The following is a 24065-nucleotide window of genomic DNA, read 5'->3' on the forward strand; positions in this document are numbered from 1 at the left end:
ACAGGCTACTCATGGGCTAAAGATGACAGTGTGTTGTAAGTCAAAGATGATGATTCAACCAATTCTGTCCACTTAAGATCTAGAAAAATAAGAAAGGAAACTTAGAGGTAGAGAAAAAAAAAAAAAAAACAACTGGCTGGGGAATAAAAAACTAGAAAGTAATAATATTGAGAGTACCACTCTGTCAACAGATCTTGTTGGCACTACCTTTAAAATATACCCAGAACCCAGTCACTTTTTTTATTTTTAAGATTTTATTTATTTATTTGACAGAGAGATCACAAGTAGGCAGAGAGGCAGGCAGAGAGAGGGAGGGAAGCAGGCTCCCTGCTGAGCAGAGAGCCTGATGTGGGACTCTATCCAAGGACCCTGAGATCACGACCCGAGCCCAAGGCAGAGGCTCAACCCACTGAGCCACCCAGGCGCCCCATCCCAGTCACTTCTTATCACTGCTCCTACTTCCACTGCTGCTGCCATGCTCTGAGCCCCTGTCACCCCCTGCTACATTATTCTCCTAAACAGTTAACCCTTTTTCATCTTTGCCCACCTTGACTATTCTCAATCAGCAGCCAAAGTGATCCTTTGATAACGCATGTTGGATTGTGTCACTCTTCTGCAGTGCCTCCCTGTTGTACTCAGGGTAAAAGCCAAAGTCCTTCTAGCGTCCTACAGCCCTTCATGACCTGCACGCCCCACTGTCCCCCAGCCCCAACCTTGGTCTCATGGTCCTGGAACACGCCAACTTCATACAGGTCTTTGCTCTAGCTCTTCATTCCTTCCGGACATTGTCTCACCTCCTGATCCTGGTTCAAATCTCAGTTCTCAGTTGGGCTATTGATGATCTGATGACCCTGTTGACTAGTGCAAGTTATATCAGTCCATACTCTTGCTTCTCTTTATGTTGCCTGTTTTTTTCCAATCCATTGCTCTTACTTTCTGATGTACTTCTTACTTCATTGGCTTGTTCTGTATATTGTCTCTTCCCTCTCTCCCCTCTTCCCTCCTAGAGTCCAAGCTCTGTGAGGATAGGAGTCTTTTTGCTCATTGTTCACTGTATCCCAAGTGTCTATAACAGCACTTGGTACATAGTTGGCACTCAAATAATATGTGCCTAATGAATTCATGAGAGATAATGTTTTAAAAATGAATGATTCTTTCAAAATGGGTCAGGAACGAAAGAGGTATAAAGAGAAATGCAGCAATAAATGATGATGTTTGCCTGTTCTTTGTGTGATTTATATACAAGTGTGATTTCTTTAGGTTTAATTTGGTATCCTGATTTTTTTAAGTTAATTGCTTTATTGACGTATAATTTACATGCCATAAAACTCAACTATTCTAATTGTACAATTCAGTGATTTTTAGTATATTTCTGGAGTTGTGCAGCCATTTCCTCAAAAAGTTCCCTTTTGTCCATTTGCAGTTAATTCACCTCCCCACTATGGTACCTTGATTTTATTTGTTAATTTTTTTGTCCCCCAAGTTTCAAAAGAATAATTTATGTAGCAATACTAATTTAGCCCATGCTCTTAAAAATTGTGTTTAAATATGAAGTTAAGTATCATTGTTTAATGTAGGACATTGTATTGAATTAATAGAAAGAATGAGCATGAAGAATCAAACTGGCTTCAGTCTCACCCAGCTCTACTATTTAGTTACCCAAATAGTTTTTTTTGCCTTCATCTTTTTATCTGTTAAATGGGGATAATAATCGTAATGAGTTCACAGAGTTGTTTTGAAGATTAAGCAAATAATTCAGGTAAATGACTTAGCACTGGGGCACCTGGGTGGCTCAGTGGGTTAAGCCTCTGCCTTCAGCTCAGGTCATGATCTCAGGGTCCTGGGATTGAGCCCCACATCAGGCTCACTGCTCAGCAGGGAGCCTGCTTTCCCCTCTCTCTGCCTGCCTCTCTGCCTACCCTACTTGTGATCTCTCTGTCAAATAAATAAATAAAATCTTTAAAAAAAATGACTTAGCACGTGGCTGCTGTATAGTGAATACTCAGTAAACTCTAGCTAACATAATTAATCTCTTGTTAGAAGAGTAGGTCTGAAATATGTGGGGTAAATAAGCTGGCAGGTGGAGAGCAAAATTCAGATCAGATTCTGAGTTCCTGAAGTTTGTGTGAAATATGATCCTGTTCCTATCTTGTAATATGTTTGTAAATAATATGACTACAACAGATTGTTAAAAGCAGGTTAATTTCCAACACAGAGGATCATTTCTCAGCATTTTTATTTCCAGTTGTCTGCTAAATCACTTTTACTGAATTTTCTGTGCTAGTCTTTGACAGAGTTTTGACATGGTAGAGAATACCCACTTTTTTGGTTAAAATCATAGTGAACATCAGAAAATGTTCTGAATTGTGTCTTAATCTTACATTGGGATATATTATGAGACTTCTTCTAAATGAGTTTGGAAGATTCATTGTATTTCTTGTAGCGTGATAAGCCTGAACTAAATTATCTGAAATAAGATCTTTTTTTGTTGTTTTTTTCTCTTATGTACAGATGCACAAAGCAGGGTCATCAGAAGCCTCTCGATTCAAAAGATGATAATACTGAAAAACACTGCCCAGTGACAGTGAATCCTTGGCATATGAAGAAAGCTTTTAAAGTCATGAACGAATTAAGAAGGTATTGTTCCATTAGTATACATGTAACCATGGATTTCTTCCCTTAATTTTTTACTTGTTTATAGTGAATATACTCTTTATGCCTCATTGTTGCTTTGTGTGATACAGAGAACATTAAAAGCTTTTTCTGCAGGTTTTTTATCAGAAGCATAGATAGTAAAAGACTGCTCTGCTCTATCCATGTGGCTAGTCTGAATTGAGATGTTCTGTAAGTGGAAATATATAATAGATTTCCAAGATTTAATACAAAATAGAATATAAAATGTTTTATTAATAAGTTTTAGGAATATTGATTATGTTTTGAAATGATAACATATGGGATATCTTGGGTTAAATAGATATTACTGAAATTATTTTCACTTGTTTCCTTTTTTGTGTGATCAGTACAAGATTTTGACATTGCACATATATTTTATACCATATCTATATTTATCTCTCTATCTGTATCTATATATCTATTTCTGTCTGTGTATCTATCTAATTTCTACTGGACAGCGCTGGTCTAGGGTTTTTAAGTTACCACAGAGAATATGGAAAGAAGACTGTCAGAGAGGGATACCTAGGTGACTCAGTCGTTAAGCTTCTGCTCTCAACTCAGATCATGATCTCAGGGTCGTAGGATCGAGGTCCACATTGGGCTCTCTGTTCAGCTGGGAGTCTGCGTCTCCCTCTTACTCTCCTTCTCCGCACTCTCTCTCTCACAGATAAATCAATAAAATCTTAAAAAAACAAAAAAAGAAAAGAAAACTATTGGAGAAAAATGTGACTCTCGTGGTGGTGGAGGTCATAGTGGTAGGAATGTTGAGGTTGGTGACATGTCCCTTGCTAAGGTAATTCTCAGGTTTGGTTAGAGTCACTGATATGAAAGGAGTGGCTTTAAAAGTTGGTGGAGAGATGTCTGGGTGGTTCAGTCAGTTAAATGTATGACTCCTGATTTCGGCTCATGTCACGATTTCAGGGCTGTGGAATGGAGCTCTGTTCCATGGTGGGTGTAGAACCTGCTTAAGAGTCTCTCCATCTTTCTCTGTCCCCCCTTCCCAAAATTGATTGAACCACGGGTAATTTTTTTTTTTTTTAATTAAAAGACGAATATGTGTTGTAACAGTCTCAGTTTTCTTAGCTGTTTGCAGAAGACATGTATTTTTCTTTTTTTAATCCCATCGTTCTCTTTGTGAAAGTCAGTATATTTAAAAGCTTGGGCAATGAAGAAGGGAATGACTTATACTTTCCTTCAATCTGTTTCTGCTATGTCTTCCTAAAAGCCCACGCTTTAGGTCCATCATTTGTTTCTTCTTTACTTAAAGATTTAGTAAATATTTATCTTTTTGGTGCCAGAGATACAATGGTGAGCAAAAACAGACATGTAGCTTATGGTTGAGTGCAGGAAGCAGGCATTAATCAGAGAATTACACACATAGTTTACTGTAAATTTTAATGGTAGTAAGTGCTACAAAGGAGGGCTGCCTGGTGCTCTGAACGTGGATTACAGTGGTCAGAAAAGGCTTCCGGGGAAAGATAGAAGTAATTATGTTGAGATTTAAAGCCAAATGGGGTAAAGAAATGAAGCCAGGATGGGGGTGTGGGAGAGATCAGAGGAGGGTTCCAGGCACAGGGAATGGCAGTACCCACATCTGGTGGTGGGAGGGAGCTGGCCTCATTTAAGGAACTGAGGAGCAGCTGGGGTGTTGATGGCCAGGGGGTCACGGCTAGAGAGAGAAGCCTGAGTGGGTAGGTGAGGCCCAACATTCTTAGGGCCGTATACATTTTTGTCTTTATCAGGAGTCATCATGGGAGGAAGCCATTGGAGAGTTTTAAACTGGGTGGAGATATGATCAGATTTTCATTTTGAAAAGAACATACTTGCTTCCAGGTAAAAAGTGGATTGGAGAAAGAGAAGTGTAAATTGACTATTCCTTGCTTCCTCGTCCTGCTCTGACAGCATTTTTATTTTTATTTATTTACTTTTAAAGATTTTATTCATTTATTTGAGAGAGTGTGCGCGCATGTGTGCAAGTGGGGGAGAAGGGAAGCAGCAGAGGGGGAGACTCCCTCTGTCAAGCAGGGTCAAGCAGACTCTCAGCTAAGTGCAGAGACCCACACAGGCCAGTCCTAGGACCTTGAAACCACTACCTGAGCTGAAACCAAGAGTCTGATGCTTAACTGACTATGCCACGTAGGGGTTTCTATTTTTTATTTTTCTTTTTACTAATAATTATTTTTTCCCCAATTTTTGTTTAAACTCTAGTTGACCATTAACAAATTTTGTTTAAACTCTAGTTAACACATAGTGTAATGACAGCATTTTTAATAAGTGTTTTCATTTTAGTCTTTGGGTGAATACGTAGCAGGTCTGGCTGTGCTGTTTTAGTTTTTTAATTCCATTGTAACAGTCGTTAAAGGTAGACTGTACTGGCTACTAAATAGAACTGCAAGAAAAGTAAGAAACAATAGTCTGGTCATTTTAAAACTGAGATTTTTAGTGGCTCTTCTTTTTCTTTGAAAAGTCTAGAAAGACTTTTTCTAGGCCTGTTCACATTTCCTCCCCTGCCTGTGGGGTGTGGGAGCTGTGGCCTTTCATGGATGTGAGTAGGTCTCTGTTGACCCAGGCATGACTCACTGAACTTAGGGCAGGTCACACCTTGTCCTGAGGTAGATGACCCAGGTTTGGGGAGGAACCCTTTGACCTTGGGCCAGTAGTTTTACTTCTTTGAGGCTGAGCTGTGAAATGAGGGGAGTGGACAGGATGGAATGTAAGGTTTTTTGTTGCTCTGATGTTCTCTGAGCCTGTGAGCTTTTTTCCTGCTTACCTGCACTTGGTCCTGGGGTTACTTAACACTAGCCTTCCCGTACCTATTTATCCCATTTCGGGTGTGAACTGTGTGGTTCAGAAATAGTACCTTGTTCTTTGTGTCACACCGTTTCAGGAGCTAATGTGTCACCAGGCTGGAAGTTGATGATTTTCAGGACAAAGAGTGACCTTTGAAAAGCCGGAGGGTGTTGGCTGCCAGCTCTATGACCCTGTGATTGTTTTAATAAAGTCACTAGCAGGTAGTGTTTTAAAAAATAAACTCTCTTTGGGGTTCATTAGAATCCCTTTTTTGGTTTGTTTTTAATGTCATTCACTTCTCTCTTATCCCTTACAGCCCACTGAGTAATTAAAAAAGAAAGAAATCTCTAAAGAGCCCTACTCCATAAACAGCTGAAGTCTTATTTCCTGCCATTGCATCAGTTTCCTGCTGCCAGGAAGGGGTAGCTGAGAGTGGTTTCCTGACTTCTGGGAAGGAATATCTTCCTTGTTGTTACCACTCTGCTCTTGGGCCCTCACCCTCTACGTGGTAGAGTAACAGTGGTACAGTAGGGAATGTGTTTTATGAACCTTTGGCTGATGGAAGTGATTGATTTTTGGTTTTGTTTTCTTTTTTAGACAGGAGTCCCAGATGCAGCTCTATGTCCTAGCCCAATATGAGCTTGAATAACTTAAAACTGCTTGGTTTAAAAACTCTGCAGTCACTCCTAAACGGTATATTCAACAAGTATTTGTAGGCAGCTTGTTCTCCCTTGAAATCAGCTTGCCTGCCCAAAAGGCTATGTAGGAGCCAGAAACAGTATCAGACTTGGCTCATTCCCTGTGAAATTCTGGATTGCTGCTGGAGATGTCCAGAGAAGAGGAGGAGGTGGTGGAAAAGACTGTGGGCCAGAGAGGATTTTTCACAGGAGAAATCTACAACGACCCACAGAAGTGGTTTCTGCTGGGCCTGTTGGTGCACAGTAGCATTCATACAAAGGACAGGAGAGGAAAGGCATCCTCACCTGGATAATTGCACGAGTAAGGGAGTGGATAAACAGAACTTGTTGGATAAAGTGAATCAAGAGTTCATGCTGGGGAGTCTCTGCAGACGAGACTAGGAAGTAGGAGGAGGACAGAATTGTGCAGGCTTAAATCAAATGATGAATCTGGACTTAATCCTGTGGGCAGTGGGAATCAGGGAAGCCTTTTGTCAAGGGGAGCAGCATTTTAAGATTAATCATGTTGGAGGAACAACCTGGCAGTGTGGTGAAAGGACAGGTCTTCAGCAACACATCTTTGGCAGGAAAGTCAGCTCTTTAAATTTCCCTAGCATGAATTGGCGGGGGTAGGACCTTTTCCGAACACTAACATTTTCAGAATCAAATCAATAAGTCTTTACAGAGTGCTTATTATGTGCAACACACTGTATTGGGTCTGTGGCGGAGACGAGCAAACTAAATCTCAGACATGTTTTATTGAAAACATTATGCTGTGTGGGCTTTTTGAGATGACCAAAAAAGGGAAATGTCAAGAGGCAGCATCTTGCCTTCACAATAAATTTTAAACAGAAAAACTTCAGTTTTGTAGGTTATGGGATTAGACTGTATTTGAGCTTTAAAAATTTCAGATACTATTAGTTGGGGACAGCCTGTTCCTTATTTAGAAGGAAGATAATTTTGATCCTTAAGTTAGGAGTTGAAAGTTCTTAGTAAGGATAAATCATATGAAGCCATTCAAATGCTCCCCTATACATCACATGTAAGTCATAGATATTTATTTCAGTTATAACATCAGTTTTTACATTTCCAAAGATAATTTAAACCAGAAACCCTGAAGCTCTCTCTTAAAGGAGCCCTTACTGTATTTTTCCTCCTGGACTTTTAGACATTGTGGGTCCAGATCACTAGTAGGATTAAGTTACCTGTTGTGCAGCTATGAAAAATTTGAGTTGTGGCTCTTTAGTTATTTATATTCTGTTGCTTATTTGGCAAGTGAATTAAAGAACAGACTTAAGTGAGTCTGTTTTTCTCTTCTATACTACTGTTTTATACTACTGTTTTTTTTTTTAAACTATTTTATTTATTTTACAGAGAGAAATCACAGGTAGGCAGAGAGGCAGGCAGAGAGAGAGGAGGAAGCAGGCTCCCTGCTGAGCAGAGAGCCCGATGCGGGGCTCGATCCCAGGACCCTGGGGTCATGACCTGAGCTGAAGGCAGAGGCTTTAACCCACTGAGCCACCCAGGCGCCCATACTACTGTTTTTGAAAGAGATTTTAGGAAATTACATATGTGAAATTTTTTATTGCTCTAATACCTATTTCTTCCGATGGTAAAAGATTGTGAGTTCTTTTATTTTCATGTTGTACTAGAGTAGAATATAAAACATCCCTTGAAATATAGGGCAGTTGGGAAGAGCCCCCAAATCAAATAGACTTGTTTATTTAGAAAATTTAAGATAATGGTTTGATGCTTCTAGGCTCAATTTAACTGGTAATCTTCTACAGTGTTTCTTTGTTTTTTTAAAGATTTTATTTATTTATTTGACAGAGAGAGATAACAAGTAGGCAGAGAGGCAGGGGCAAGCAGGCTCCCTGCTGAGCAGAGAGCCCAATGTGGGACTCCATTCCCGGACCCTGAGACCATGACCTGAGCCGAAGGCAGAGGCTTAAACCACTGAGCCACCTAGGTATCCCTTCGACAGTGTTTCTTAAGCACATGATTGATCTCTTTTTCAGTGTTGTTTATTTTTTTGTGCATTTTTTAAAAATATTTTATTTATTTATTAAAGAGAGAGTGAGAGCACGCAAGTAGGCAGAGCAGGCAGAGGGAGAAGCAGGCTTTCCACTGAGCTGGGAGCTCCACCTGGAGCTCTGTCCCAGGACCCTGGTGGGATCATGACCTGAGCTGAAGGTAGCCGCTTAATTAACTGAGCCACTCAGGCTCCCATTAGGTGGTGGTTCTTGAGGATGGATGGAATCATTGAACATTTCCAAGTGTACGAATAATAGATAGCAGTGAAGTAGTTTACTGACCCAACTTGTTTCTTTTCCCTTTCTCTGTGTTGTTGAATACCTACCACACATGAGATAGTGTTCTGTTTCAAAGCTCACTTTCACTAGGCCCTCTTAAATCCGAAAATCAGAAGCTCTTACTCTGGCTTTTTTCTTTTAATTATTATATAAGAGTATCTCATGATTTATTTTACCAATTAAAAATAAAACCTTTTAATGAGGAAGTCTCTTTGTATACATCTTACGTATTCTATCACATAAGCTTTTCATCACATGTTCAGAAACTGCTGTCTGTATTACTTTTCCCCCTGAAATCCCTTATCTTCCGCATTTCTCTTTCTCTGTTCTCCCTTTCCCTACCAGCTTTCCTCTGTCCCTAATACCTTCTTTCACTTTATTTTTAATTACTTTTTCCATCTTCTCCTCTCAACTGTGACCAAGTGTTCTTGCAGGTCGTCAGCTCTGGAGATGTTACCTTCCCTTTTCTGAGGTGTTCGGTGACATGCTTTCCTCCTTCTTCCTGTGGCTCTGTTGTCTCAATTCTATTTGAAAAGAATAATATTCTCTATTCTGGGACCCTTAAGTAGTTTTAGGCAGTTTCTAAGTCACTGACTAGTAGTTTTGCCTAACTTTCCAAGTTGACTGTCACCACTTCCTGCTTTCTATTTGAAAATCCCAGCAGGTGCAAATCTGTTGAGGGGGTTGTGCTGTTTTCAGGACTTTTACTATGGTGGTGAATCTTATTAAGCCCAGCATTTAGATTTTTCTCTGTACTTAACTGCCACAGAAATTTAAATTCCTATCAAAATCAAACCACCATGGTTTTAAGAAAAAGAAAGAAGACAGTGGTGACACTTGTCAGGGAGTTCTGTTGCTCTTCGAGATTATTGACATTATAGCTGCATTGTATCTCCCTTGTCTGTTGAATAAAATTGTCAGGTACAGGAGGTTTGGTTAAATATGACTAAGTCAGCAGTCATGAAGCCTTTCATGTTTAAACCAGCTCATCTCCCAACCCCACCTCCCTTCGTGTGGAGGACAGTATTCCATGATGCAGCCATGTCCCGAACAGCAACTCCACATCTGCCTCACCCTCTGGTTCCTGGCCAGTTTTTAATTTCCTTGGTTTCTTTCCTTCTTGCCTTGATTTCTGACCCCTTGTCTCATTTCTTTTTATGTCTTGCTATTATTTCTTTATTCTAACACCTGATGCTCTTTCAGAGATGACTGTGGGCACCTTCTTGGGCTCTAGTTTGTGGTTTGCCCATGGACTCTGGCTGGCAGGTCACCTCTCCAGCCTGCTGCTTCGGCTGTTCCTCTGATTCTACTCCATGTGGCAGGAGTGCCTCCAGGTTTTCCCTGGCATCCGAGGGAGGCAGATGGACAGATGCCATGTGATTGCCTCATGACCCCCACTTCCAGTAGAAAGTAAATACCTTTTTTTTAAAAGATTGTATTTATTTATTTGACAGAGATCACAAGTAGGCAGAGAGGCAGGCGGGGCGGGGCCGGGGAGGGGGTGCAGGCTCCCTGCTGAGCAGAGAGCCCCATGCAGGGCTCCATCCCAGGACCCTGAGATCATGACCTGAGCTGAAGGCAGAGGCTTTAACCCACTGAGCCACCGAGGCACCCCAGTAGAAAGTAAATTCTTATTTCATGTGACTACTCATTATTTTTTTTTTTTTTTATAAACATATATTTTTATCCCCAGGGGTACAGGTCTGTGAATCACCAGGTTTACACACTTCACAGCACTCACCAAATCACATGCCCTCCCCAATGTCCATAATCCCAACCCCTTCTCCCAAACCCCCTCCCCCCGGCAACCCTCAGTTTGTTTTGTGAGATTAAGAGTCACTTATGGTTTGTCTCCCTCCCAATCCCATCTTGTTTCATTTATTCTTCTTCTACCCACTTAAGCCTCCATGTTGCATCACCACTTCCTCATATCAGGGAGATCATATGATAGTTGTCTTTCTCTGCTTGACTTATTTCGCTAAGCATGATACGCTCTAGTTCCATCCATGTTGTTGCAAATGGCAAGATTTCATTTCTTTTGATGGCTGCATAGTATTCCATTGTGTATATATACCACATCTTCTTGATCCATTCATCTGTTGATGGACATCTAGGTTCTTTCCATAGTTTGGCTATTGTGGACATTGCTGCTATAAACATTCGGGTGCATGTGCCCCTTTGGATCACTACAGTTGTATCTTTAGGGTAAATACCCAATAGTGCAATTGCTGGGTCATAGGGCAGTTCTATTTTCAACATTTTGAGGAACCTCCATGCTGTTTTCCAGAGTGGCTGCACCAGCTTGCATTCCCACCAACAGTGTAGGAGGGTTCCCCTTTCTCCGCATCCTCGCCAGCATCTGTCATTTCCTGACTTGTTGATTTTAGCCATTCTGACTGGTGTGAGGTGATATCGCATTGTGGTTTTGATTTGTATTTCCCTGATGCCGAGTGATATGGAGCACTTTTTCATGTGTCTGTTGGCCATCTGGATGTCTTCTTTGCAGAAATGTCTGTTCATGTCCTCTGCCCATTTCTTGATTGGATTATTTGTTCTTTGGGTGTTGAGTTTGCTAAGTTCTTTATAGATTCTGGACACTAGTCCTTTATCTGATATGTCGTTTGCAAATATCTTCTCCCATTCTGTCAGTTGTCTTTTGATTTTGTTAACTGTTTCCTTTGCTGTGCAAAAGCTTTTGATCTTGATGAAATCCCAGTAGTTCATTTTTTCCCTTGCTTCCCTTGCCTTTTGCGTTGTTCCTAGGAAGATGTTGCTGCGGCAGAGGTCGAAGAGGTTGCTGCCCGTGTTCTCCTCAAGGATTTTGATGGATTCCTTTCGTACATTGAGGTCCTTCATCCATTTTGAGTCTATTTTTGTGTGTGGTATAAGGGAATGGTCCAATTTCATTTTTCTGCATGTGGCTGTCCAATTTTCCCAGCACCATTTATTGAAAAGGCTGTCTTTTTTCCATTGGACATTCTTTCCTGCTTTGTCGAAGATTAGTTGACCATAGATTTGAGGGTCTATTTCTGGGCTCTCTATTCTGTTCCATTGATCTATGGGTCTGTTTTTGTGCCAGTACCATGCTGTCTTGATGATGACAGCTTTGTAGTAGAGCCTGAAGTCCGGAATTCTGATGCCACCAACGTTGGCTTTCTTTTTCAATATCCCTTTGGCTATTCGAGGTCTTTTCTGGTTCCATATAAATGTTAGCATTATTTGTTCCATTTCTTTGAAAAAGATGGATGGTACTTTGATAGGAATTGCATTAAATGTGTAGATTGCTTTAGGTAGCATAGACATTTTCACAATATTTATTCTTCCAATCCAGGAGCATGGAACATTTTTCCATTTCTTTGTGTCTTCCTCAATTTCTTTCATGAGTACTTTATAGTTTTCTGAGTATAGATTCTGTGTCTCTTTGGTTAGGTTTATTCCTAGGTATCTTATGGTTTTGGATGCAATTGTAAATGGGATTGGCTCCTTAATATCTCTTTCTTCTGTCTTGCTGTTGGTGTAGAGAAATGCAACTGATTTCTGTGCATTGATTTTATATCCTGACACTTTACTGAATTCCTGTATAAGTTCTAGCAGTTTTGGAGTGGAGTCTTTTGGGTTTTCCACATATAGTATCATATCATCTGCGAAGAGTGATAATTTGACTTCTTCTTTGCCGATTTGGATGCCTTTAATTTCCTTTTGTTGTCTGATTGCTGAGGCTAGGACCTCTAGTACGATGTTGAATAGCAGTGGTGATAATGGACATCCCTGCCGTGTTCCTGACCTTAGCGGAAAAGCTTTCAGTTTTTCTCCATTGAGAATGATATTTGCGGTGGGTTTTTCATAGATGGCTTTGATGATATTGAGGTATGTGCCCTCTATCCCTACACTTTGAAGAGTTTTGATCAGGAAGGGATGTTGTACTTTGTCAAATGCTTTTTCAGCATCTATTGAGAGTATCATAAGGTTCTTGTTCTTTCTTTTATTGATGTGTTGTATCACATTGACTGATTTGCGGATGTTGAACCAACCTTGCAGCCCTGGAATAAATCCCACTTGGTCGTGGTGAATGATCTTTTTAATGTACTGTTGAATCCTATTGGCTAGTATTTTGTTGAGTATTTTCGCATCTGTGTTCATCAAGGATATCGGTCTATAGCTCTCTTTTTTGGTGGGATCCTTGTCTGGTTTTGGGATCAAGGTGATGCTGGCCTCATAAAATGAGTTTGGAAGTTTTCCTTCCATTTCTATTTTTTGGAACAGTTTCAGGAGAATAGGAATTAGTTCTTCTTTAAATGTTTGGTAGAATTCCCCCGGGAAGCCGTCTGGCCCTGGGCTTTTGTTTGTTTGGAGATTTTTAATGACTGTTTCAATCTCCTTACTGGTAATGGGTCTGTTCAACATCCGCAAATCAGTCAATGTGATACAACACATCAATAAAAGAAAGAACAAGAACCTTATGATACTCTCAATAGATGCTGAAAAAGCATTTGACAAAGTACAACATCCCTTCCTGATCAAAACTCTTCAAAGTGTAGGGATAGAGGGCACATACCTCAATATCATCAAAGCCATCTATGAAAAACCCACCGCAAATATCATTCTCAATGGAGAAAAACTGAAAGCTTTTCCGCTAAGGTCAGGAACACGGCAGGGATGTCCATTATCACCACTGCTATTCAACATCGTACTAGAGGTCCTAGCCTCAGCAATCAGACAACAAAAGGAAATTAAAGGCATCCAAATCGGCAAAGAAGAAGTCAAATTATCACTCTTCGCAGATGATATGATACTATATGTGGAAAACCCAAAAGACTCCACTCCAAAACTGCTAGAACTTATACAGGAATTCAGTAAAGTGTCAGGATATAAAATCAATGCACAGAAATCAGTTGTATTTCTTTACACCAACAGCAAGACAGAAGAAAGAGAAATGAAGGAGTCAATTCCATTTACAATTGCACCCAAAACTATAAGATACCTAGGAATAAACCTAACCAAAGAGGCACAGAATCTATACTCAGAAAACTATAAAGTACTCATGAAAGAAATTGAGGAAGACACAAAGAAATGGAAAAATGTTCCATGCTCCTGGATTGGAAGAATAAATATTGTGAAAATGTCTATGCTACCTAAAGCAATCTACACATTTAATGCAATTCCTATCAAAGTACCATCCATCTTTTTCAAAGAAATGGAACAAATAATGCTAACATTTATATGGAACCAGAAAAGACCTCGAATAGCCAAAGGGATATTGAAAAAGAAAGCCAACGTTGGTGGCATCAGAATTCCGGACTTCAGGCTCTACTACAAAGCTGTCATCATCAAGACAGCATGGTACTGGCACAAAAACAGACCCATAGATCAATGGAACAGAATAGAGAGCCCAGAAATAGACCCTCAAATCTATGGTCAACTAATCTTCGACAAAGCAGGAAAGAATGTCCAATGGAAAAAAGACAGCCTTTTCAATAAATGGTGCTGGGAAAATTGGACAGCCACATGCAGAAAAATGAAATTGGACCATTCCCTTATACCACACACAAAAATAGACTCAAAATGGATGAAGGACCTCAATGTACGAAAGGAATCCATCAAAATCCTTGAGGAGAACACGGGCAGCAACCTCTTCGACCTCTGCCGCAGCAACATCTTCCTAGGAACAACGCAAAAGGCAAGGGAAGCAAGGGAAAAAATGAACTACTGGGATTTCATCAAGATCAAAAGCTTTTGCACAGCAAAGGAAACAGTTAACAAAATCAAAAGACAACTGACAGAATGGGAGAAGATATTTGCAAACGGCATATCAGATAAAGGACTAGTGTCCAGAATCTATAAAGAACTTAGCAAACTCAACACCCAAAGAACAAATAATCCAATCAAGAAATGGGCAGAGGACATGAACAGACATTTCTGCAAAGAAGACATCCAGATGGCCAACAGACACATGAAAAAGTGCTCCATATCACTCGGCATCAGGGAAATACAAATCAAAACCACAATGAGATATCACCTCACACCAGTCAGAATGGCTAAAATCGACTACTCATTATTTTTGACCTCTCAGAGCTGGATGGCCTATTTTACTTTGAGAAAATAGATATACAGCAGTGATAGGTTTTTTCCAGTCTTAGGAATCAGTCACTTTGTATCAGTAAACTAGAGGATGTTTTGGTATGTTCGGGCATGTTTCATTAATTTTCAAAACAGTATTTTTCCTGAGAAAGACCAGTTTGCATGATGATATTTCATTTAGGAGATGGAGTGCCTTTCATTTTTCTGGGCAATTTGAGTTTTACCTAAGGCCTGTATAATGTTTGCTCTTCTCTACATTTGAGCTTAGAAGCTTTTGCAAAGCCTGTTAAGGTTGGGGTTGGCCTCTCCTGTGTGTTCCCAAACACCCCACGCCTGCCACACCTTAAAAGTTATAAGTTCATTTTTGTAATTACCTGCTAGCTTGTGTGTTTCTTCCCAGTCGACTGTCAACTCCTTGTTATTCATGGACGTGATCTTGCTGTTGTAAATGAGTGTAGTGTGTGCTTGCTTCGGCAATATGTCCAGTAAATGAGCATAGTGCTGGGTGCATAGTAGCCACTCTAAATATTTGATAAATGAATGAACACATGTGAATTTTGCTAAATAGCAACTTTATTTGTCTTGTTATTCAGGAAGACTTTCCCTTCTGCTGTTCATTCCCTCATTAGATTTCAGGTAATAGGAATATAAACTCAGAAACTTACCATGTAGACTTTGGGTATGTGCTGGTAAAGAAGTTGCTCTTTTTTTTATTGCCAGACTTTTCATTTGTAGCTCACTCCTTTCCCAGAAGTTATTCTGCTTCTTATGAACATGCACATTTGGAAAGAGGTAAGAGCCAGACTCTTTTAGGCACACAAAGTGTGCCTGAAAGAAGTTTGGCTGAAAGAAATTTGGTCAGCTCTCTCTTGTCTTTGAGTGCTGTTTTAAAATATGGTATTGCTGGAAACAAAAAGATAAAAAAAATGAAACACTAGAACTAAATATGTTATTGTTTTGGAATGTGACCCCTAGATTCTGTGTGACCCAGCCTAGGGTGCGGCTACATGCTAATTTGACAGTGTGTTTACTTTATTAGTTAACTAACATCAGCTAATAAGCTGGGAAGGCCAGGCTAATTACGTGACAACCAGCAGGTGTTATGCTAGATGCTTCAATCAATAAGTGATTGTAATTGAAGCTAAATGTAATTTATTATGTGACTTGGGGGTGTTCAAGTGTAATTCCACTTAAGTTCCATCTTGAAATTAGAGCACTAAGAAGAACTATTACTGACAGAAGGAAAATAGGTGTAAAGATGTACTTGAGTTGTGTCCAGATGCCCTGGTCATTATAGGAACACCTGGATGGCTGCATTCTTGAGAGGCTGTGTGCAACTCTGCTGACCTCAACTCCTCCCTCTCCTGCTCTTTGCTCGCTCTTCTCTCTCTCTGCTTTTCTTCTTCTGGGGGTCCCCATGGTTCTGTGCTGCTTCAGGTCTGTACAGCACATGCTTTTCTCTCTGTTAGGGAGTTCTCTTGTTCCATTTCCATCCTGCTGATGCGTACTTGTTTTTAGAACTCAGCTTCAGGTCAGTAGCTGAAGGAAGACTCTTCTGACCACTCCTCTGATTTAGATATTCCCACAGCACCTTTACAATGATGTTTTCCACTTGATCCTATAATTTTGGCATCATCAGTCCTTTCTGCTAGGCAACTTAAGGGCAGAGATGATCTTGCAGTGATTTGTTGAATTTGATTTTTCTAAATATTCTTGTAGAGGTAGTGATAAAAAACCCACTAAAATTAGGCCTTTTATAAATTATATATAGAACTTTAAAAAATGTTTCTAGAATATAGTATGTCAACTAATAAATCGTGCTATTTGATTTATACTTTTTTAAAAAAAGATTTTATTTCTTTTTCAGAGATGGAGAGAGCATAAGCAGGGGGAGTGTCAGGCAGAGGGAGAGACAGGCTCACCACTGAGCAAGGAGCCCAATGTGGGACTCGATCCCAGGACTGCGAGATCATGACCTAAGCTGAAGGCAGATGCTTAGCTGACTGAGCCATCCAGGTGTCCCTGATTTATACTTTTTATTCCCTGTTTTATTCAGGTTTTACCAAGTCTTGAAATAGCACAGCTTTAGGTGGTTTTGTGCAGTGGTTAAAAGGCTTTGGAGCCAGACTCCATGGATTTGGATCCTGGCATTGCCAATAGTGGGGACTTAATGGCTGGTTGTTCATCTTTAACCTTGGCTTTCCCAGCTATACATTTTGGGGGTAAAAAATCCTAATAATACCTACCTCATAAGGACTGTGGTGGGGTCTAAATGAGATAATAAATGTAGGTAAAGCTGTTACCTAGCATTCTTCTAAAAACACCACTGGCTTTTCCCATGGTTACTCATGAACCCATGAAATTCATAGACTTGCAGATTGGTTTTATATCCTCCAAGCAGACAGTAGACTTTGTCAGTTTTCCACAGTGGAGGACTCACAAATGGGTAACCTTAGGCCACCTTTGATGACTCTAATGTGGGACCTGCCTGATGTCTCATAGAGCATTGTGAGCCATTACAGTGACACCCATGAGCCATAATTCAGTCTAAAGGGCATAGCAGACTCATCCGTAGGGAGGCCTGCAACACACTTATCACCACTGCTATGGGACTCCTTTTTCTTAGTTGCTCTTGGATTGGAGGGAAAATAGATGCCAGTAGGATCTCACACCAAAAACTTTTAGTGTGAGCGCCACAGAAACAAATTTATAAGCAGTGCGGAAAAATGGAAAACTTCGACTTGGTGAAGCTCATTGAAAATGTTGCTTGTGAGCTCCTAGAAAATTACAGAAGCAGACAGGCCACCCTTGTAGAAAATAGAATATTGGAGGAGGGGGGCCAAGTGTGACCTACGTGTGCTATACACATAAACTCAGTGCTTGGGTGTTTGAGGTATGGAAAGGACTACTTTTGGGCTCACCACACCTGTTTCAGTTATGACATGACTACTGGTAAGGTTGGTTTTAGACTTGGAGCCTCTTTCTTGTTCTGGAAGAAGTGTCAGCACCACTTTTTGCCAAAAAAATAATTCTGTGACATTCTCACTTAGCTGGAAAGGCTCATCTAGCAGCTTGTGTAGAATGTAAAAAGTGTTCATCACGTGGTTTTGAATGACTTAAAATGGATAATTCAGAATTGGAGGGATAATTATGTTTGCTGAATAATGGTTTGTTTTAAGGTAACAAAATGCTTTTTAATTTTGTATATGGTAATGTTTTTTTAGCCTTGAGAAATGAGATGGTTTGCTCTGGTAAAATGTTCTGATTAAGTTAAGCTTCAGATGTCTTATATGCCTTTTAAATAGCAGATGTAATTGAATTTAAGTTTACCTTTGCTTCATGATCAGCATCATTTTAAGTATCTTTTTTGTGTGTGTACTTTGACCCAATTTAGTTTTCTACATATGTTTTATTTTGTCATCATCTTAATGTCAGACTGCCGTCTGCCACTTCCGCTGATGATGTTCTCAATTCAAACTACCTTCCCTTTTACAGTCCATTGATGGTTTGCTGCCAGTAATTTACTTTAGGTTGAGAAATCAGTAATCAAATTGCGAAAGATTTTTCTGTTAAACAAAGGCAAGATTCTAAGTGAGGGCCCAGCGCCTGCCGGGCATTTGTCATGACTGTTTCCTGTGCGCTTCATGTTTACGAATTCTCTTTTAGAGGATGGCAGTTTTATTTATTTATTTTTTAAAAATACTTATTTATTTTAGAGAGGTAGAGAGTGCATGGATAGGCGGGATGGGTAGAGGGAGAGAGAATCTGAAGCAGGCTCTGTGCTGAGCGCAGATGAGGTATCAATCCCAGGATCCTGAGATCAGGACCTGAGCTGAAATCAAGAGTGAGCTGCTTAACCGATGTGCTACCTGGGTGCCCCAGAGGATGGCACTTTTAAAAGTTAGCCTCAACTTCAGAAGAGTGGGCTTTTACTGTAATATATTTGCATAGGATGTTCAATACATTTATTATTGGTATCATTAAAATTTTTTTTCTCTCTCTACTTTGTAAACAGTCAAAATTTGCTGTGTGATGTCACAATTGTGGCTGAAGACATGGAAATCTCTGCTCATAGAGTGGTGCTGGCTGCCTGTAGTCCTTACTTTCATGCCATGTTTACAGGTATGAAATGTCTTGTTATGGGTGTTTTTAAAATGTATCCAGATCTGGGCTTTTCTCTCAATATTTTCTTTTCTTATTAATATTTCAATGTTAAGAAATTCAGTATTGCAGTGGAAGTAAATGCTCTTGCTTTGTTTCAAATTTCTCTTCCTCATTGTTTTTTGTTTTTGTAATCATGTTGTGTTTATGTGTACATTGCATTCACATACTCAGAATTTTATGCTCAGTTTTCCCCTTTTATATTTATGTTTACACATATTGACTCAGTTTACTTTCCTGCTATTTATAACAACTTTTGGCACTTTGTTACTTTGGCAGAAGCAAAGTTTTTACTTTTTTACTGTTTACTTTTTACTGTTATGTTTTTACTCTTTCCATTTTTTTTCAAGTGATTTTCACATATGCTTCACTTATTCTATATCATGAATAAAGAGATGTTTATTAAATGTCCTTTGACTTCGATACATAAAAAAATAGAGTGAACACTTAGGTAACTGCAAAAATACAGAGAATGATTTCAGTACTTCTGGAAAAAAGTAACTTATGCCTGCACAGTTGAAGTCCTTAACCTCATTCTTTTTTTTTTTTTTTTTTTTAAATTTTATGTATTTGAGAGAGCGAGCCTATGAGCACATGAGCAGAGGGAGAGGGAGGAAGAAGCAGATTCCCTGCTGAGTGTGAGCCTGATGTGGGCTCAATCCCAGGACCCTGAGATCATAACCTGAGCCGAAGTCAGACATGTAACTGACTGAGCCACCCAGGTGCCCTCTTAACCTCATTCTTTAAAAAAAAAACAAACAATAAAAACAATTAAATGTGTTACTGTACAAAGAAATGAAGTTACGTGTTCTAACAGTGAGCTTATAATCTTAGTATTGGTAGGACAAACAGAATACTTATAAAGACAAACATATTACACAAAAAAGCACAAATATAAAACCATTTATACTTTACAAGTCATGTGCTTGCTTCGGCAGCACATATACTATACTTTAGAAGTCATGAAGTATTTCTTATGCTTAACATTTTGCTTAGATATTTTAAGAAATACAGAGCAGTGTAAGTGTGCTTCCTACTACCCTGCTAATGATATGCACACTTTAAATATGCAGTAGTGTATGGAAGATCTGGGTGCCTAGGCAGTGATGCTGGTGGTAAGGGCGGGGATGGGCAGCACTGAGAGAAGGGGATCTGACATTTCCTAAAACCTGATAGGTTTAAAGGGTTCACACACATGAAGATGAATGTGGAAGGCCATGTGAAAAGGATGGGCTTAGTGTTTTAAGAGTAGAGGAGAGTCTGGAGCCCCTCAGTATTCAGCCTGTTGCAGCCTTACTGTTCCTGAACAGTTAAATAATCAAGAATGTAGGAAGGATAGCAGAGGGGCTATGAGCCAAGTTGGAAGGGTGCCTTTAGCTGAGGCTGATTTGAAAAGTCAATACTAATAAAGTGAGACTAGTAAAATTTTTATGTCCTAGGGTTCATTTCAGTGTCGTGGTTCACATCTTATTTATTTCTCCTGGACAGCTTTCTCAACAGAGTCTCTAGGCTTATGAGAGGAGGGTTTTAGTTGGAATGTGTTGGCCTAGTTTAGGAATTCCCTAATATATAGTGTTGTCCCCTGTAAGTAGCATTCTCTCAGTTGACATTTCTATTGCTACTTCCTTGTTGGAAACTATGGGAAGCTCATGTCATCAATTTATGCTTCAGTTTCCCCATCTGAAGAAGGGGGATGATCATATTACCCATTTCCTAGGATTTTTGTAAAAATTGAATGCGATCTTGTATGTGAATTTCTAAGCTATTTACTTGGCACATAGAAAATACACAATTAATTTTGGCTGTAATTATGGTTATTATTATTTTAATTGAAGAATAGCAGACACACAATGACCCATTAGTTTCAGGGTTACAACATAGTGGTTCAGCGTCTCTATATGTTATGCTGTGCTCACCACAAAACTAGCCGCCATCTGCCACCATACAACAGTGTTACAATATCATTGATTATATTCCCTGTGCTGTACCTTTTAGCCTCATAACTTACTCACTCCCTAGCTCCCCTTTGCTCATTTTGCATATCCTACCACCCTATCTTCTCTGGTAACCACAAATTTGTTCTCTGTATCTGTTTCTGCTTGTTTGTTTGTTCTGTGTTTTCGGTTCTGTATATAAATAAAATCATGTGGTATATATTTTTCTCTAACTTATTTCATTAGCATGATACCTTCTAGGTCTATCCATGGTGGCTCAAATGCTAAGATCTCGTACTTTTTTACAGCTGAGTAGTATCTATTCATAGTAGATATGAACCAAATCCTTTTTCCATTCATCTATTGATGGCCATTTGGTTTGCTTTCATATCTTGGCTATTGTAAATAATGCTGCAGTAAACATAGGGGTTGTATATATTTTTTCAAATTAATTTTTTTTTTTTGGTAAATCCAAAATATATAAAGAACTTATACAACTTAACACCACAAAACCCTGAATAATTCAATTACACAATGGACAGGGGACCTAAATAGGCATTTTTCCAAAGAAGACCAGTGATGGGCAATAGACACTTGAAATGTTAATTAATCATCAAGGAAATGCAAATGATATTTGTCAGAGTTACTAGAATCAAAAAGACAAAAAAAGAACAAGTATTAAAGATATAGAGAAAACAGAGCTTTTTTGGACTACTGATGGGAATGTAAGTTGGTACAGCCACTATGGAAAGCAGTATGGAAGTTCCTCAAAAAATTTAAAAATAAGCATCCCACATGATCCATTATTTTTCTTATGCTCTAAGTTTAGAGTAGAAGATTGAGGAAGAGTAGAAGATTGAGGAAGCCTTAGACTTGATTATTTTTCTTAAAGATTTTATTTATTTATTTGAGAAGGAGAGATAGAGATAGCCACAGAGAGCACAGGTGGGGAGAGAGAAGTAGGCTCTCCACTGAGTAGAGAGCCCGATGAGGAGCTTCATCCCAGGACCCTGGGATCATGACCTGAGCTGCCAGTTTCCCCAACTAGATTACTTTTTTTTTTTTTTTTTTTTTTTTTTTTTTTTTTTTTAAAGATTTTATTTATTTATTTGACAGAGAGAAATCACAAGTAGTTAGAGAGGCAGGCAGAGAGAGGAGGAAGCAGGCTCCCTGCTGAGCAGAGAGCCCGATGCGGGACTCGATCCCAGGACCTGAGATCATGACCTGAGCCGAAGGCAGCGGCTTAACCCACTGAGCCACCCAGGTGCCCACTAGATTACTTTTTGATGAATGTTTTATTTTTTACAGAGTTACAAAAAATATATTATGAACTTAAAACTGCAAGATCAAGGTTAATTTCCTTTCTCTTCAAAAGATAGCACTTAGAGTCCCCAGTCTCCCTCAACTTTGCATATCCAGAAAGATGAATGCTGGATAGGGGTGGAGCATCTTATTATATCTTTGTTCTCCTTTTCTGTTTACTTTATGATCTAAACTATATTTTACTTTCCCTCTTTTTTTTTTTTTTTTTTTTTTTTTGTCTAATGAGTCTCAATTCCTCATGTTTTAGCTGATATCCAATTTATGAATATGTGGGCTTTGCCTAATGATGGGAATGAGAGGCCCTGAAGATACTCTGATTCCATAAATATTCTTAGTTACTCAGTTAACTAGTAGGTGGGTACTTCTTGCAGTCCAATCTGCTTCTGAGGTTTTATCGTCTATATGTAGTCAAATTTCAGATGGCAGTGTACCAGGATAAGTGCAAAATAGGGATACTGTATTAATTTCTGACACATATAAAATACCTCAATTATGTTGTTTTTTCATAACTTTTTTAAGGCATGTTTTACATATTATAAAATTTACCCATTTCAAGTGCATTGGTCAGTGACTTTTAGTAAATGTATTGAGTGGTCATCACTGTAAATCAATTTTGGAATTTTTTAAAAAAGATTTTATTTATTTATTTATTTGTCAGAGAGAGAGGGAGAAAGCACACACAAACAGGGAAGTAGCAGGCAGAGGGGGAAGCGGGCTCTCTGTAGGATTCAATCCTAGAACCTGGGAATCATGACTTGGGCTGAAGTCAGACACTTAACCGATTGAGCCACCCAGGAGTCCCAGTTTTGGAACATTTTTATTCCCACATTAGTGATTTTGAATTCATCCATGTCATAATATGTATCATGAATTTTTTTTTTATTGCTAAATAAAAATTGTATGGATACACCACAGTTTAAATGTCCAGTCGCCTGTTGATGGATATTTGGGTTGTTTCCAGTTTGGGGCTGTTATGAATAATCCTGCTGTAAATATCCATGTGCAGTTGTTTGTGTGGAAATTTAATTTTATTTCTCAAGGGAGTAGGTACATAGGAGTGGAATTGCTGGTCCTATGGTAAATTTCTGTTTAACTTAAAAAATACTGCTATGCTGTTTATATTCCTACCATTAATGTATGGGAGTTTCCACTTCTCCACATCTTTGTCAACACTTGTTGCTTCTTTTTTTTTTTTTTAATTTGTAGTCATTCTGTTGGGTGTAAAATGGCATCTCTTGCAGTTTTAATCTGTACTTCCCTAATGAGTGATGATGTTGAGCTTCTATCTTTTCATATGCTTACTAGGTTTGACTTTTATGGTTTTTTAGCAATAGATGCTAGTCACCTTTCTGGCAATCTTTGTACATTTTCTACTTTTGAATCCACTGAATAAGTACATCCTTTGTCAGAGATTAGGTAAGAAAGATAAGGAGATTTGGTCTAGGTGGTTTATAATATGTACATACATTTATTTATGTTTTGCTAGAATATGAGTCCATTATTTCTTTTTCATCTTTCTTTCTTTCTTTCTTTCTTTCTTTCTTTCTTTCTTTCTTTTTTTGGCCTGAGGCCCTGTTTACTTTATTTTTAAAAAAATAGTGAAACCAACCAACCAGTAGACCTTTTCATGCTTCCATTGCATCATATGTTATATATATTTATTTTTTTCCTGCTTCGTGGATAATCAGGAGTGTTTGCAATGGCACAGGGCATTACCTATTCTTGTTTTCCTGTGACTGCCTGTCAGGAAATGGGGAATATGCACATGTTCTTTATTGGCTCTTGTTTTTAATCTCCCATAAATTGTAGGGGAATTTTTCATTCAAATTATAGCACCTAAAAAAGTATTCTGTTACTCATTGTACTTCCAAGTATATGGGTAGAGAAGGGAGGTGAAAAGTAATTCTGTGATCTACTCACAAGTTTTTACTCTGTGAAGTATGGGCCTATTTAGAGCAAGGCCAGGTGGTTTAACTGTTACTTGAGAAAGCATGTATCAGATAAGAGTTCTTGTGCTGCTAGGTTACTTGTTACAAATGTGGCATTTAAAATGCTATTTCTCTTACACAGATACATTTGAGGGTTATTTAGTGCCATAGGCTAAAATATCTGACATT

The 24065-nt window shown here is 39.0% G+C and overlaps 1 protein-coding gene across 2 annotated transcripts in view; it reads left to right on the forward strand.

Annotated features, from left to right (window-relative positions):
- The window catches only part of KLHL2 (kelch like family member 2), a 109899-nt gene that overhangs the window by 11740 nt on the left and 74094 nt on the right, over positions 1-24065 (forward strand). For both annotated transcript variants that reach the window (XM_059174678.1, XM_059174687.1), the window contains 2 exons: positions 2512-2637; positions 18546-18652. In XM_059174678.1, coding sequence (XP_059030661.1) covers positions 2512-2637; positions 18546-18652 — 233 coding nt within the window. Of the gene's footprint in view, positions 1-2511; positions 2638-18545; positions 18653-24065 lie in introns of those variants that run through there.

This window comes from Mustela lutreola, chromosome 1 (genome assembly GCF_030435805.1).
Source record: "Mustela lutreola isolate mMusLut2 chromosome 1, mMusLut2.pri, whole genome shotgun sequence".
Taxonomy (NCBI): Eukaryota; Metazoa; Chordata; class Mammalia; order Carnivora; family Mustelidae; genus Mustela; species Mustela lutreola.